The sequence below is a fragment of the Jaculus jaculus genome, chromosome 8 (genome assembly GCF_020740685.1).
Source record: "Jaculus jaculus isolate mJacJac1 chromosome 8, mJacJac1.mat.Y.cur, whole genome shotgun sequence".
Lineage (NCBI taxonomy): Eukaryota > Metazoa > Chordata > Mammalia > Rodentia > Dipodidae > Jaculus > Jaculus jaculus.
This window is the reverse complement of record NC_059109.1, coordinates 126,674,357-126,689,029: the sequence shown is the minus strand read 5'-3', so window position 1 is coordinate 126,689,029 and position 14,673 is coordinate 126,674,357. Positions and strand designations below refer to the sequence as shown.

The window sequence follows — 14,673 nt, the reverse complement described above, 5'->3', positions numbered from 1 at the left end:
TACTAAATGGCTCACAGCAACCATCTCTTGGCTCGGGGATGGTTGTGGGGCAGAAACCTGCACTGGGTGGCTTGGAGACCTGGGAGACTGGAGCCAAGGAATGTGAACGGGCGGACACTTGCTCAAGTGTGCCGTTTAGCTAGCTGGTGCTGGTGTTGGCTGGGAGCTTGCTTTTCTCCCCATGGCCTCCTCTGTGTGGCTTCTCTGCCCGGTTCAGTTTGAACCTCCAGTAGAGTGACTGGGTTTTGCAGACCAGTGAGAACACCGGCTGGAAGCTGTGGCTCACTTGTGACTGAGCCTTGGAAGCCAGCTCCGCCTCCACTGTGACCTGTTGCTGGGAGCAGGGTTTCCTCACCGTTCACCACTAGCAGCTGCTCCCCCTTCCCCCACAAGAGCTTCCTGCGTGACGGTGTATGGATACACAGACTAGGAATACAAATTAAATGTTTACTACTAATAAATCATAAAGAAGTGTATTTTAAAACAATACTTTGGTATATGTATAATTTTACCACTAAAGATGAAAGCCAATTTGCTTACTAATGAGTTGAATGTGCTTAGTTATTTTTACATAAAGAATTAAATCATGGGCTGGAGAGATGGCTTAGCAGTTAAGGTGTTTGCCTACAAAGCCACAGGACCCATGTTCGATTCCCCAGGACCCATGTGAGCCAGATGCACAAGGTGGCATGTGCATCTGGAGTTCGTTTGCAGTGGCTGGAGGCCCCAGCATGCCCACTCTCTTTCTAACTGCTTTGCTGTCTCTCAATAAATAATTTTTTAAAAAACTTAAAAAAAAAATTAGCCAGGCATGGTGGCACATGCCTTTAAGGCCAGCACTCGGGAAGCAGAGCTAGGAGGATTGCTGTGAGTGCGAGGCCACTCTGAGTCTACATATTCAGTTTCGGGTCAGCCTGGGCTAGAGTGAGACCTTACCTTGAAAAAAAAAAAAGAATTAAATCTTGACAAATATTCTATACTTCAGGACATATTTTCATGGTTACTGATATTTGGATTTTATAAGGGTCAGTGTTGAGAATGCCACTTCACATAGGTAGGCAGTGTGACATGGCGGAGGTATGCTTAGGGCCATTTCAGAAATTGGTGGAAAGTCTGTCATGATTCCCTAGCCAAATTTCATTTAATGAGTTTTTTAAAAACAAAACTCAACTCACTTAACTCATCAATTTTTAAAATCAAACATTCTACTGCAATATAATCCAAAAGTATACCAACTTTATACTTCCATGGTGAGGAATGACAGTAGGAAAAAAATTGAAGTCTTTGTTTTCCATCATTAAACCATTATGTTTCTTTCTATAAGAGCAGAAATCTTTGTACAGTAGACACTATAATTCAGAATGTGTAAAAGCCTCGTTACTGAGCTGAGGTGTTTCCCACAGAGTTCACACTGTGCGTTGTGAGTTCAGAACCCGGGCTTACTTTCTTACTCCTGGGGCGGAATATCTGACCAGAAGCAGCTTCTGGAAGGAAAGGGTTTATTTTGGCTTGCAGTTCCAAGGGAAGTCTATCACGTCTGGGAAGGCATGGCAGGAGTGAATGGCAAGCAGTACATCTTCCCATCAACAGGGAGGAAGTAGCAAGAGCCAGTGTGGCTAAGAGGTAACACCTCACTGCGTACCTGAGTGACACACCTCTTCCAGCAAGGCTCTACGGCCTAAAGTTTCCACAATCTTCCCAAACAGCACCACCAACTGGGGATTAAGTATTCAGACACATGAGTCTACTGGGGACATTTTTACATTCAAACCACCACATGAGCGCCGCTAGAAGCACCTTGACTTCTGTATGTGTTTGATATTCTTAAATTTTGGCTGTTGGGCATCCAGAAAACGTTTACTGTGGCACAGCTTAAGGAGTTGGCTGTTAGAGCCCCACAAACCCCACCCACATTCCAGAAGTGGGACCGTTCCCAGCCCCCCAACTCTCAGTGACAAGTACAAATAACGGCAATCTCTGTCCAATGCTGACCATTGCGTGTGCAATATTGGAGCTTGTCCCGTGTTACACTGTCCCAGGAGTCACATGTTATTCAGGTTCTCATTTCAGACAAGGAAGCTTGGGCCCAGTGCAACTAAACCTTCTGCCCAGGGACAAACAAGTGGCCTGGCCAGAATTTGTGTATTTATTTAAAAGAGAGAGCAAGAGCGCGCTCCAGGGCCTTCAGCCACTATAAACGATTTTCAGGTACGTGTGCCATTTTATGCATCTGGTTTTATGTGGGTACTGGGGAATCCAACTCGGGTCCTTAGGCTTTACAGGCAAGCACCTTAACCACTGAGCAAGCCACTAGCCAGAATTTGAATGTTTAATGCAGGAGTGATAGGCAGAAAAGCAATGAAAGTAAATTTTTGTAAGGATAGAATGAATGAATACCTGGAAAGGTAAGGAAACAGGGCCAGGCATCTAGCAGGCATTTGAGCCACCAGATGGGAACCTCTGTTTTAACACCAAACAATGCACTCTAACCTTTTGGCTTGTTCTGGGACAGGGGAACCAACCAAGGCTTGCTGCTGACACACCCTGGGTCCAGCTGTGTCCATTTGCACTCGAAGGATAGTGTGAGCCTACATAAGCCCCTGGGAGCAGCTTTTCCAGCGCTCAGCATCTGCCCTCCCGCCTGAGCCCCGGAAGGTTCAAAGTGCCCTTGGGCGGACCTGACCTCCCGGATCAAAGCTGTCTGCAGCCTTTGATGAGGCCGTCACTGCCCAGGTCACAGGTTTCATCCTGGCTTGGGACAGGTCCACAAGGGGTTCACAGGAATGCCAGTGGCATGACTGGGATGGGGTTAGCCCAGGACCTCTTGCTGGTCCTGCTCTGCCGTCTCGCAGCGAACATTAAACAGTAAGCATGCGGGTTCATGTAGGTATAGTAACATAAAACATTAGGGTCCCCCCCCCCCCCACAGGGTAGGGTCTTAGCCCAGTCTAACCTGGAATTCACTCTGGTTCCAGGTTGACCTCAGACTCATGGCGATCCTACCTCTGCCTCCTGAGTGCTAGAGAGTTTTCTGAGTTTCATGGTTAAAACAAGAATAGTTGCTCTGATTTGTTTCTGAATGTATACAGAAAACAATTGATATATATATATTGAGAGTAAGCAGCAGAGAGAGGGCTGGAGAGATGGCTTAGCGGTTAAGTCAGTTGCCTGTGAAGCCTAAGGACCCCTGTTCAACTCTCCAGATCCCACTTAAGCCAGACACAGATGACACTGTGCAAAGTTGCACATGCGCACAAGGTGGCTCACACATCTGGAGTTCTGTTACAGTGGTAGGATGCCCTGGTGTGCCAATTTTTTTTCTCTCTCTCTTACTTTCTCATTCTTGCATTAAAAAAAAAAAAAAAGTGGAAAAGAGAAAGGGATGGGGGAGAGAATGGGCACACCAGGGCCTCCAGCTGCTGCAGACAAACTCCAGACATATATGCCACCTTGTGCATCTGGCTTACCTGGATCCTGGAGAATTGAAGCTGGGATCTTCAGCTTTGCAGGCAAGTACCTTAACTGCTATGCCATCTCTCCAGCAAACATTAAACAGTAAGCATAAGTTTTTTTTTTAAATTACATTTTAATTTATTTGTGAGCAGAGGGAGAGAAAGAGATCATGGGTGCACCAGGGCCCCTTGCCACCGCAAATGAATTCCAGACTCATGTCCCACTGTACATCTGGTTTTATGTGGGTGCTAGGGAATTGAACCCTGGTCAGTGGGTTTGTAAGCAGGGACCTTTAACTACTGAGCCATCTCCCCAGCCCCTAGATAAACGAGGCTTTTATATTTCATGGAAACGAGTAACATGCTGATAGCAGCTGACTATGCGCTGATAGCCATGAGTTCAAGGGCACCCTGAGAATACATAGTGAATTCCAGGTCAGCCTGAGCTAGAGTGAGACCCTGCCTAGAAAAAAGAAAAAAAGAAAGAAAGGAAAAGAGAGAGCCATACTAACAAACGTCCCAGGAAAGGACTTTTCTCCAGGAACTACACCGGTGGCCAATGGCCATGAGACAGTGCTTACAACAGCAAAGTTTTGCTTTGTTTCTTCTTCATTGTCAACCTGACTGGATTTGGAATCGCCTAGGAGACACCTGTAGGTGTCTCTGTGAGTAAGTTTCCAGAGAGGTTAAACTGAGGAGGGAAGTCCCAGCCTAAACACGGCACTACCGTCACATGGGCTGGAGTTCTGGAATGAGTAAAAAGGAATGCTCTGTGGGGCTGGAGAGAAGGATTAGTGGGTAAGGTGCTTGCCTGTAAAGCCATCGACCTGGGTTTACTCCCCAGTAACCACATACAAGCCTAGGCACAAAGAAGTGTACGCACCTGGAGTTTTATTTGCAGCAGCTGGGGGCCCTGGCCTGCGCATCCTCTCCCTCTTTCTTTCTTTCTCTAATTTGTCTCTCTCTGCTTGCAAATAAATAAATGAAATATTTTTTAAAGGGAATGTTGTGTAGCTGTTTCCTACGAACTTCGCATTTCCTGCTGGAGGGAGGCTCAAGAAGAGGTGAACACAGTGTGCCAGGCCCAGGCAGCTCCTCCAACTCAGAAGCCTCAGGAGACCCTCCCCAAGGTGATGGCAGCAGGAAGAACTGCTGGAGGGCACGGGGTCCGCGGGCCGCTGTCATCACGGCCGGAGCTGCAGGGGTGCAGCTTGGACGAGCGGTCGCCGTGCTGGGGGCATCACTCACGGATGCGGCTGCTTTGATTCTCCCGTGCTCCCACATAAGTGACCCCAGTACACTCACTGGTAGCCCAGGCTAGATGGGTGGACTCATTTCTTAGGTTGGCCATTGAAGCCCTGTCTGGGGTTCACAGACACATGTACACATCTCCCCGGGAAGCCACGCAACAGGAGGAAAGGAGGAAGTGAACTGAGCACCGGCCCCGCATCTCTCCACTTCCCTGAACCGCCACCTCAAGTTCTCTCCGCCATGCCTTCCCCCTCGGCCATGGGCTGTGTCCCCTCCATCCAAAACAATTCCTTATTCTGGCTGTTTTAAAATGTTTTGTTTATTTATTAGGGAGAGAAAGAATGAGCATACCAGGGCCTCTAGCCACTGCAAATCAACTCCAGACATGTGCCACCTTGTGCACCTGGCTCACCTGGGTCCTGGGAATCGGGAACCCGGGCTCACAGTCAAGCACCTCAAGTGCTGAACCGTCTCTGCAGCCCCTTAATCTGGTTTTGTCAGGGGTTTTGTTACAGTAACAAGGAAAGGAACTAATACAGTATCCATTGTGGAGCAGGTCACACGGGGCAAGAAGGCCGAGGACGCAGCTCGGTGGGCACAAGGCCCCTGAGGTCGGTCCCCAGCTCCTCACAAACAGAACCACAGTGAGGGCCCAGCGGTGTGGCGACACCTGTCCTCTTGTGCACTGTTGGCAGGAAGTTGGCAGAAAGCGCAGTGTCTGAGGAAGAGTATGGCCATTCCTCAGGAAATAAACATTGGGGAGTAACTTGATCCGTTAGTTTCACTTCTGGGAAGCGGAGGCTGGTGGGCAGGCATTTGCCCGCCATGCTCCTGCATGGTTACTCCCACATCGCCGAAAGATAAGAATAACACAGCCTCTATCAACAAGTGAACGGATAAGCGCACATGACATACTCATGGGATGGAATGCCACACAGCCTTAAAAGGGCCAGGAAGCTGGGCATGGTGGTGCACACCTGTTATCCTAGTACTCGGAGGGTTGAGGCAGGGGCATTTGTAAGTTGGCAGCTGGCCTGAGCTTCACAGTAAGATCACATTCCCCATCCCACCCCACGCCCCCAACCCTGCACAAAGGAAATGAATTCTGACTCAGTCCTTGCATAAACCTGGAAGACACTTAAATGAAATAAGCCAGTCACAAAAAGACAAAACTACTATTGTGCATGAAATACCTAGATTACTTAAATTTACAAAGTAGAGGAGGGTTGCCAGAGGCAGGGCGAGGAGAGAATGAGGGATTAGTATTTAATGGGGACAAGTTTCAGAGGTATAAACTTGAAGAAAAAAAAAAAGAAGAAAGAAGAACTTGTTGGGATCTAGGACTATGCAAAGGCTGACCCCAAAATCTTGACCCAGAGCACCATGTAAATGTGAGCAACTCAAGATGAAGAAGGTTTGGGCTGGGGGTGTGGCTCAGCGACACAGGCCTGCCTAGAATCCCCCAGTGAGAGCCACGGGTGTGGCTCAGACAGCATTTATCTAGGATGCACAAGGCCCTGGGATCCATTCCTACCAAGCTCCCTTGTCTCCCATCCCCAGCCATTTGCTGTGTAGGAGACAGTCGAGGCAAGCCAAAAAATAAATAAAATAAATGGTGAACTGTTTGCAGCAGTGTATCTGAGAAGGGACATACAAGTTTGGATGTTTGGAACATACAAGTATGTACCCATCACTCAAAACTCAATAGCCCAAAGCCAGACGAGCTGATTACATTGCTGCAAGACGGAAGGAGAAAAGTTCAGCAAAGGTGCCCATGGCCAGCTTGCACATGAGAAATCCGGCATCATTAGCCACCAGGTTCAAAAAACAGTCAAACCACAGTAGAGTGCCACAACTTCCTATCGAGTGGTTAGAAAGACACCGAGCGCAAGGCAGCGGCTGCCAGGGCGAGACAACCCGGGCTCTCTAATCACTGCTGGTGCTGAAGCTCAAAAAGAAGCGGGGCTGGGGGATGCGGCTCCGTGGGCCAGCAGAGAGCTCCTAGGCTCCACTGGGCATGCCCTGGGCATGGTGGTGCATGCCTTTACTACCAGTGCTCCAGGAGGTGGAGGTGGGAGAATCAGGAGTTCAAGGTCAGCCTCAGCTGCACAGTGAGTTTGAAGCCAGCCTGGGTTACATGAGACACTGTCTCAAATGAATGAATAAATGAATGAATGAATAAAAAAATAAATAAAAGCAAAATAAATAAATAAAAGGAAGCTGGGAATCCCAGTGCTCAGGAGGCCGAGGTAGGAGGATCCCTGTGAGCTCAAGGACAGCCTAGGACTACAGAGTGAATGCCAGGTCAGCCTGGGCTACAGTGAGACCCTGCTTTGAAAAATGTCATGGGCTGGAGAGATGGCTTAGCAGTTAAGTGCTTTCCTGTGAAGCCTAAGGACCTGGGTTAGAGGCTGTCTTCCCCAGGACCCACGTTAGCCAGATGCAAAAGGGGGAGCACGTGTCTGGAGTTCGTTTGCAGTGGCTGGAGGTCTTGACGCACCCATCCTCTCTTTCTCTCTCTCTGCCTCTTTCTCTTTCTGTCGCACTCAAATAAAAATAAACAATTTTTTTAAATCATAAGATAAATAAAAGCAAAGAAGCAAAAATCCAATTAAGGGCTGGAGAAGTGTACTGATGGTTAAAGGAGCTTGCTTGCAAACCTTGACAGCCTGGGTTCGATTCCCCAATACTCATGTAAAAGCCAGATGTACAAAGTGGTGCATGCATCTGGAGTTAGTTTGCAACAGTAGGAGGCCCCAACTTGCCCATTTGTTTTTTCTCTTCTCTCCAACAAATAAACATTTCAAAAAAAAAAAGCCCAGCAGGGCATGATGACACACACCTTCCATCCCAGCACTTGGGAAGCAAATGTAGGAGGATCCCTGTGAGTTCGAGGCCACCCTGAGACTTACAGAGTGAATTCTAGGTCAGCCTGGGCTAGAGTGGGACCCTACCTCAAAAACCCAAAAATAAATAAAAAATAATCTAAGCATGTTCAGGCCACCTGACACCTGCATTCTGGTTCACTTCTGGAAGAGGCAGAGAGAGGCGCCCCGGGGCTCCCACCCACAGTTACTCTGGGGGGGAAATTATCCAGGCCAGTCAATGACAAGGACCTTCTCCGAACACCTGCTCTGCAGTCCCTGTACCAGACACACGATCGCATTTAAGCTTTCAACCAACTTGACCTCTGGAGAGACTGCTGCCAGCATCACCCCCACTTTCAGGATGGGTAAACTGAGGCTCCCAGGCCATGGGTGGCTCCCCCGGGGCCGCGCCGTGGGTACGGGAGCAGAGGCGGGAGAAGCTGTCGCCAGGTCCTTCCCCCAGCTGTCCAAGCGAGTGGACAGCCGCGGGGAGGCAGGTGGAGCCGCAGTTACCCCACCCCCACCCCTCCGCCCCCGGGGAGCCCCTGATCCCTGCTCCTTGTCCCCAACTTTCCCGGAGGAGGCGCGGCCGGGGCGGTTCTGCGCGCGCTGCTCCTCCCCACCTCCCCCGGGGCTTTAAGCCGGCGCGGGCCGCCCCGGGACAGTCGGGCCGCCCCGGGCGCCGCCGGCCGTGGACCTTGCGGACGGCGCGGATGGCGGTGCTGGCGGCGCTGGCCAAGAAGGTGTGGAGCGCGCGGCGGCGCCTGGTGCTGCTGCTCGCGCCGCTGGCGCTGCTGCCGCTTCTCTTCGCGCTGCCGCCCAAGGTAACGCGTCCCCGGGGCCCCGGGCTCCTGTCCCCTTGAGCTCGCCTCGGACCACCGGGGAGCAGCGGCTCTCACTCTGCCCACCTTCACACTCCGGGGACAGCCCCTCTCCGCCTCCTGGATCGCCCTGGTACTCCGGGAAGAATGTTAGATTTTTTCAAAAAGTATATTTTTATTTATAAGGGGAGAGAGAGAGAGAGAGAGAGAGAGAGAGAGAGAGAGAGGAGAGGAGAGAGAGAGAGAGAGAGGAGACAATGGGCATGCCTGCGTCACCAGCCACTGCAAACGAACTCCAGACACATGCGCCACTTTGTGCATCTGGTTTTACATGGGACCCGGAGGTGGTGTGTGTGTGTGTGTGTGTGTGTGCGTGGGGAGAATCAAACCCAGGTTCTTCTTGGGCTTTTGGCAAGCAAGGGCGTTAAGCTTCGAGCCATCTCTCCAACCCTGAAGTTAGATTCTTGAGCTCTGAAGATGTGCCTGACTTCCCTGGGACCAGTCACTTAATGTCTCTGAACCTTGGGGGACTCCTCTGTAAAAGTAAGGAAATGATAGTGTACCCCACAGCCTGGGGGTGACCACACAGGGTAGGCCTTGCTGGAAGTTTCGGCAGGTAGCTTCAACCACAGCAGGTAGCTGGATTTTTTTTTTTTTTTTTTGGTCCCAGGGCCAGTTCGTTGTAAGCCTTCGTGGACGCGGGAGGGAAGGGGCCGCCTTACCTGCACCGCGTTTGAAAGTCCTTTCTGGGTCTCTCAGGGGAGGAAGAGTTTTAACCCTCTTTTCGGAGGGGAAGGGGGGTTAAGTTCAAAGGAGTGACCGGCTCAGTCACAGTGAGCGAGGGGACGGTGACGTCTCTGCACCTAGGCCCGTTCTGAGACCTCAGAGCTAGTTAACCTCTGCAGATCAAAGACTGGCCCGGTGAGCTCAGGGCTCATAGCGCAGAGCAAAGATCTACCCCCCAGCGGGCTGGAAGTAGACGGGTCTGTCCCCGAGGGTCCCTCACCTGTGCCCAGGACAGCACAGAGTCAGCCAGCACTCCACGAAGGTGCTCTGTCAACCCCGCGAGGCATTCCGTGAGGGGTTCAGCAAATATGTAGCAAAGGAACGGCTTCTTGTGCATGGGGAGCCAGCTGTGAGCCTCCCGCAAGTGGGAGCAGCCCCGGGGGGCCATCATACTTGTTGATCTAGAAGAGAGCAAATTAGGAGGGGTCACCTTTGGCCAAAATCTGTCTGGCCGGGAGTCTTGCTTGATTCACCCTCCTTCCTTCTGGGGGCTCTCTTTTACTTTTTCTTTTTAAGATTTTGTATTTATTTATTAGAGACAGAGAGAGGGAAAGAGAGAGAGAGAGAGAGATAATGGGTATGTCAGGGCCTCTAGCCACTGCAAACGAACTCCGGATGCATGTGCCACCATTGTGTATCTGGCTTACGTGGGACCTGGAGAATTGAACCTGAGTCCTTAGGCTTTACAGGCATGTGCCTTAACCGCTAAGCCATCTCTCCAGCCCCCTCACTTTTTCTTATCTTTAAAGTGGGATGACAGGCTTTCTATTTTCTGGGGAACCTCATTCGAGGCTGGCTGAGGCCGGAGGACAGCAGTCTGAGAGTCTCTGTGCTAGCCTATGGGGAAGAGGAGGTGGACATATGGGAGCTGTGACACCCCCCCCCAGGCATACTTACGGATGGAATCCCTCTGGGGCTGGGAGACCCCCATATTCAGCTTCCTCAGCTGGTAGACCAACCTTGGAGATGTGGTGGCCCCAGCTGGGGTCCAGCCTGACAAGACAGGGTCTCTGGCAAGGCTCTGCAGGCACTGTCGGTTTTTTTTTTTTTCTATTTTATTTTATTTTTGAGAGAGTCAGAGAATAGGCATGCCAGGACCTTTCAGCCTGTGGTGAAGGAACTCCAGACGCATGCGCCCTCTTGTGGCACATTTGCAGCGTTGCGTGCTTGTGTCACTGTGAGTCTGGCTAGGTGGGTGGGACCTGGGGATGTGAACATAAGTTCTTAGGCTTCTCTGGCAAGCGCCTTAACCACTAAGCCATCTCTCTAGCCTGAGACTGTCACTCTTGCTGCCCAATCAGCTATGGAGGCAGCAGTATTTGTTTTTGTTTTTTTGTTTTTCAAGGTAGGGTCTTACTGTAGCCTGGGCTGACTTAGAATTCACTATGTAGTCTCAGGGTGGCCTTGAACTCACGGCGATCCTCCTACCTCTGCCTCCCGAGTGCTACAATAAAAGCCTGTGCCACCACACCCGGCTGGCAGTGGTATTTGCTTTCCTTCTTGACAAGTGAGGAGATGGAAGCTCAGCAAGGCCAGGTAACTGTTTTATTTATTTATTGGTTTTTCAAGGTAGGGTCTCTCTCTCTAGCCCATGCTGACCTAGGTAACTTTAAAAAAAATTATTGTATTTATTAATTTGAGAGAAAGAGAGAGAGAGAGAAAGAGGCAGACAGTGAGAGTGATTATGGGCATGCCAGGGCCTCTTGCCACTGCAAATGAACTCCAGATGCATGCTTCTGGATTTACATGGGTACTGTGGGATCAAGCCCCAGGCCAATGGTTGGGCTTTGCAAGCAAGCACCTTTAACCACTGAACACTCTCTCCAGCCTCCAGGCTGTATAACTTATCCAAGGTCACACAGTAGGTCCAAAACCTGAATGCAGTGTCTACGTCCACACACTGTGTGTGGTGCTCTGCTTCATTTAGAAATCAGTGAGATCGATCCCATGATTCCTGTGGCCCCCCTGACAGGGGCCCTTTGTGTGGCCCTGGATGTCACCGTTTCCAAGTGGCAGCAGGTATTCCAGAACCTTCTCCCAAGAGACAGGTCAGCCTGTTCAGTGGTGGTGGTGGGGGGGGCTTAGCTTCTCTCCGAATTCCTGTCGCATCACAGAGCCCTCTCCACACAGGGTTACTTATATAACTGTCACTCATGTCTGTGGCTACGAAGAGCTAACATGTTTCTCAGTCGAATGGGCAACGCGACACCATAGATCCTCGGAGAACATCGCCGCTTTCACCCTAGCCGAGGTTCAAGGCTGCAAGGCCCCTGTAGCAAGCATGGCCTCCCCAGTGTGTGAACATGGCTCAGGGTGTCCTCAGCACCTGCCCTTGGGCCAAGACGTGCTGGAACTGCCATGCAGGTTTCTAGAAACCCTGGAAAAGTCACAGGTGTCAGGTCAGGGAAGAAGTTAGGGCATCTGTGTGTTGCTGCTGTTTGTGGAGAGGCTTGTTTCTGACTTTGGTTTCTCAGCTCCTGGACGGGCTCTGGGTCATGTGTCTGATGCCCTAGGCATCTCTGGTCCCGAGAGAGCTCCTCCGGGGGAGGAATGTTCTCTCGCAGTGTCCTCTGTGGAGGCAAAGGCACAAGCAGGGAAGAAGGAAGCACAGTGTCCAAGATCCCAGTTCCACTGGGGACCCAACCCTTTCCATGATGGCAGAGACGCTGGAAGTCAGGGCCCTGCCATGTGTTCATCTTGGAAGGAAGAGGTGTTTGACACCCCCGGCCTGAACCACACGCTTGCAAATAAGCATGGCATGTCCTGCTGTGCTAACTCTCTGGTCACCCTCTCAGGTGCCTGCAAGGAAGTCTGGGGATGCTCTAGGCAGGATAGCTACAGGTGGTAATGCGCTGATCAAGGGGCTTTGAGCCAGCGACTGAGGTTGAACCAATGGACCCCATGTGTCCTGAGACACCACTGGATCTACCTGGAGAAGGGCCCCCTTTTGAGTTTGCGTAAAGGTGTCCCCTGAGCAGACTTGTCCCCGGATGGTGATCTTTGTAGGAGCTGCTAGGGCACCTACGAGGCAAAGTCCCCTCTCTCATCCACTTGCCTCATTTTTGGGCACATGAGTGACAAGGAGAAGGTCACCTCGTCCCCAATTCAAGAATTTGAAATCAGAACTGAGTCCTGCTCTGTGACCTTGGCATGTCACCTGCCTCTGGGCCTCGGACATGCCAGGACTTTGTCTCTATCCTGGTTACCATTTGGGCTCCATGACAACACATACTCTTGCAGCACCAAATGTTCTGATATTTTTTAAAATATATTTTTATTTTTTAAAAATTATTTATTTATTTATTTATTTATTTATTTATTTATTTATTTATTTATGTGAGAGCGACAGGCACAGAGAGAAAGACAGAGGGAGAGAGAGAGAGAATGGGCACGCCAGGGCTTCCAGCCTCTGCATAAGAACTCCAGACGCGTGCGCCCCCTTGTGCATCTGGCTAACGTGGGACCTGGGGAACCGAGCCTTGAACCGGGGTCCTTAGGCTTCACTGGCAAGCGCTTAACTGCTAAGCCATCTCTCCAGCCCTAAAATATATTTTTATTTTTATTTATTTATTTGAAAGAGAGAGATACAGAAATAGGCAGGGAGAGAGAGAGAATGGGTGTGCTAGGGCCTCTAGCCATTGCAAATGAACTCCAGATGCATGCGCCCCCTTGTGCATCGGGCTTATGTGGGTCCTGGGGAGTCGAACCTAAGTCCTTTGGCTTTGCAGGCAAGCGCCTAAACCACTAAGCCATCTCTCCAACCCCATTCTGACATTTTTTAAAAAAATGTCAGAGGGAGAGAGAGAAAGAGAGAATGGGCCTGCCCTAACTGCTAAGCCATCCCTCCAGCCCCCATTCTGACGTTTTAAGTCAACACCCAGCACTCTCATTTGTCAGAAGAGGAAAACAGAGGCTCCGAGAGGATGAACCAGTGGACGGACAGGGGCCCAAGGGGCATCTTGGCTCTGCAGTGACAGATGAGGGCCGGAGACTGAGTTCCCAAGTGCCAGTTTCCTCCTTTGGGAAGCATGGGGACTTACGCTGTCGGTGGTCTGTGAGGGGAATTCTGAGATGACACAGATTCTCTTGCAGAGTCAGGCCAACAGATGTGGCATTCACCCAGTGACCACGCCACGTGCCTCACTTTTCCCTACTTATTCCCTCTTAGTCTTGTGCTTCCCTTTCACATTTTAGCTCATGTACTTATCCAAATGATTTATTTTAGTGATGCGCCTCTTCTGCCTCTGTTGGCCTTGGGCTTTGAAAACACTTGTGAGAATTCCTCAGAAAACACTGGGACTCCAGAACCTCATGTGGTCACAGGCTGCCTGGTGCTTTTCACTTATGCAGTCCAGTATTGCGGCTTAGAGAGCTGGGGTGGGGTCTTGGGCTGCCTCACTGGTCCTCCTGCTCCGTTATTTACCTCGTCCCCTCACCCTCACTTACTTTTCACATCAGCTACCTACTGCCTTCCACTGCTTTGAAGAAAACTTAACTCCACCCACTCAGAGAGGAGACTCCCCATGGGTCTTACATGTGACAGACCCAGGAGGGTCAGGGCTGGGTTAAAGGTCCTTGCTTGAAAACCCAGGATGGTGAATGGTTAATGGGAGAAAAATAATATGAAAACTCAGGGCCACTTGATTCCAGCATCATGGTGTCCAGGGCCTGAGACCAGTCTGTCACGGGGAGGCACGTCATCAGGAGAAGTGGAACGGTGACACCAGCTATATGCCCAGACCTGGTTTGGGCAGCAAGGAGAGGGACAGGGCACCTGTCTGGGGTGGCCTGGTTGGCCTTCTGCCTTCCTGTGTACTAGCTAGCCTGTGCCAGCATTTTGCATATTAGACCTGGGTCCTGCAAGGTGGGCATGAGGCCTGGAAGTCCCCGCTGCTCATCCTCTGGAAACCAAGGTGGCACTTGGTGGCTGTTAAGTTCAGGAGGTCTATGGACAAGTCACCAAGATATTGAGACTAAGTCTCCCTGAGCTGTGCACGTTATATGCGAAAGGGACCTTGCACACGTGGAAGAGGAGGAAACTGCACGTTCACCTGGTACCTCCTATAATCACAGGGGTCCATTTAGGAGGTGAGGGAGACCCAAGGGGAGGCAGGCAGCCTCGGAGCTGGCCCAGACCATGAAGGCACCCTGTCCTGCAGTTCCCAGGGGGGACCAGCAGCGACGCCTCCCAAACCATTGAGTGAGAAGGATTCCAGATTGGGCCTCCAAGATTGTGTTGCTAAAATGCTTGGGTTGCCTAAACCACCGCACCCTGGGTACTTGTGACAACGGTGGCAGGAATGCACATGTGACAGAATCCTGACCACCGTCATTCGTAGAACCGTCCTTTGTAGAAGTGGTGGTGGGGCGTTGCTGGGGGTCAACATACAGGAGAGAGCCCGGCTGGGTGGAGAGGCGCCAGAGATGAGTTCATCTCCAGCCTTTGCCCTGTGAGATGTGTGATTTCCTGATGGGAAAGTGGATATGATCACAGTC

The 14,673-nt window shown here is 50.8% G+C and overlaps 1 protein-coding gene across 1 annotated transcript in view; it reads left to right on the top strand.

Moving 5' to 3' along the window:
* The first annotated feature begins 8,283 nt into the window (after positions 1 to 8,283).
* Positions 8,284 to 14,673, top strand: part of Slc13a3 (solute carrier family 13 member 3) — an 89,494-nt gene continuing 83,104 nt past the window's right edge. The window contains exon 1 of the mRNA XM_045156919.1: positions 8,284 to 8,394. Coding sequence (XP_045012854.1) covers positions 8,284 to 8,394 — 111 coding nt within the window. The remainder of the gene's footprint in view (positions 8,395 to 14,673) is intronic.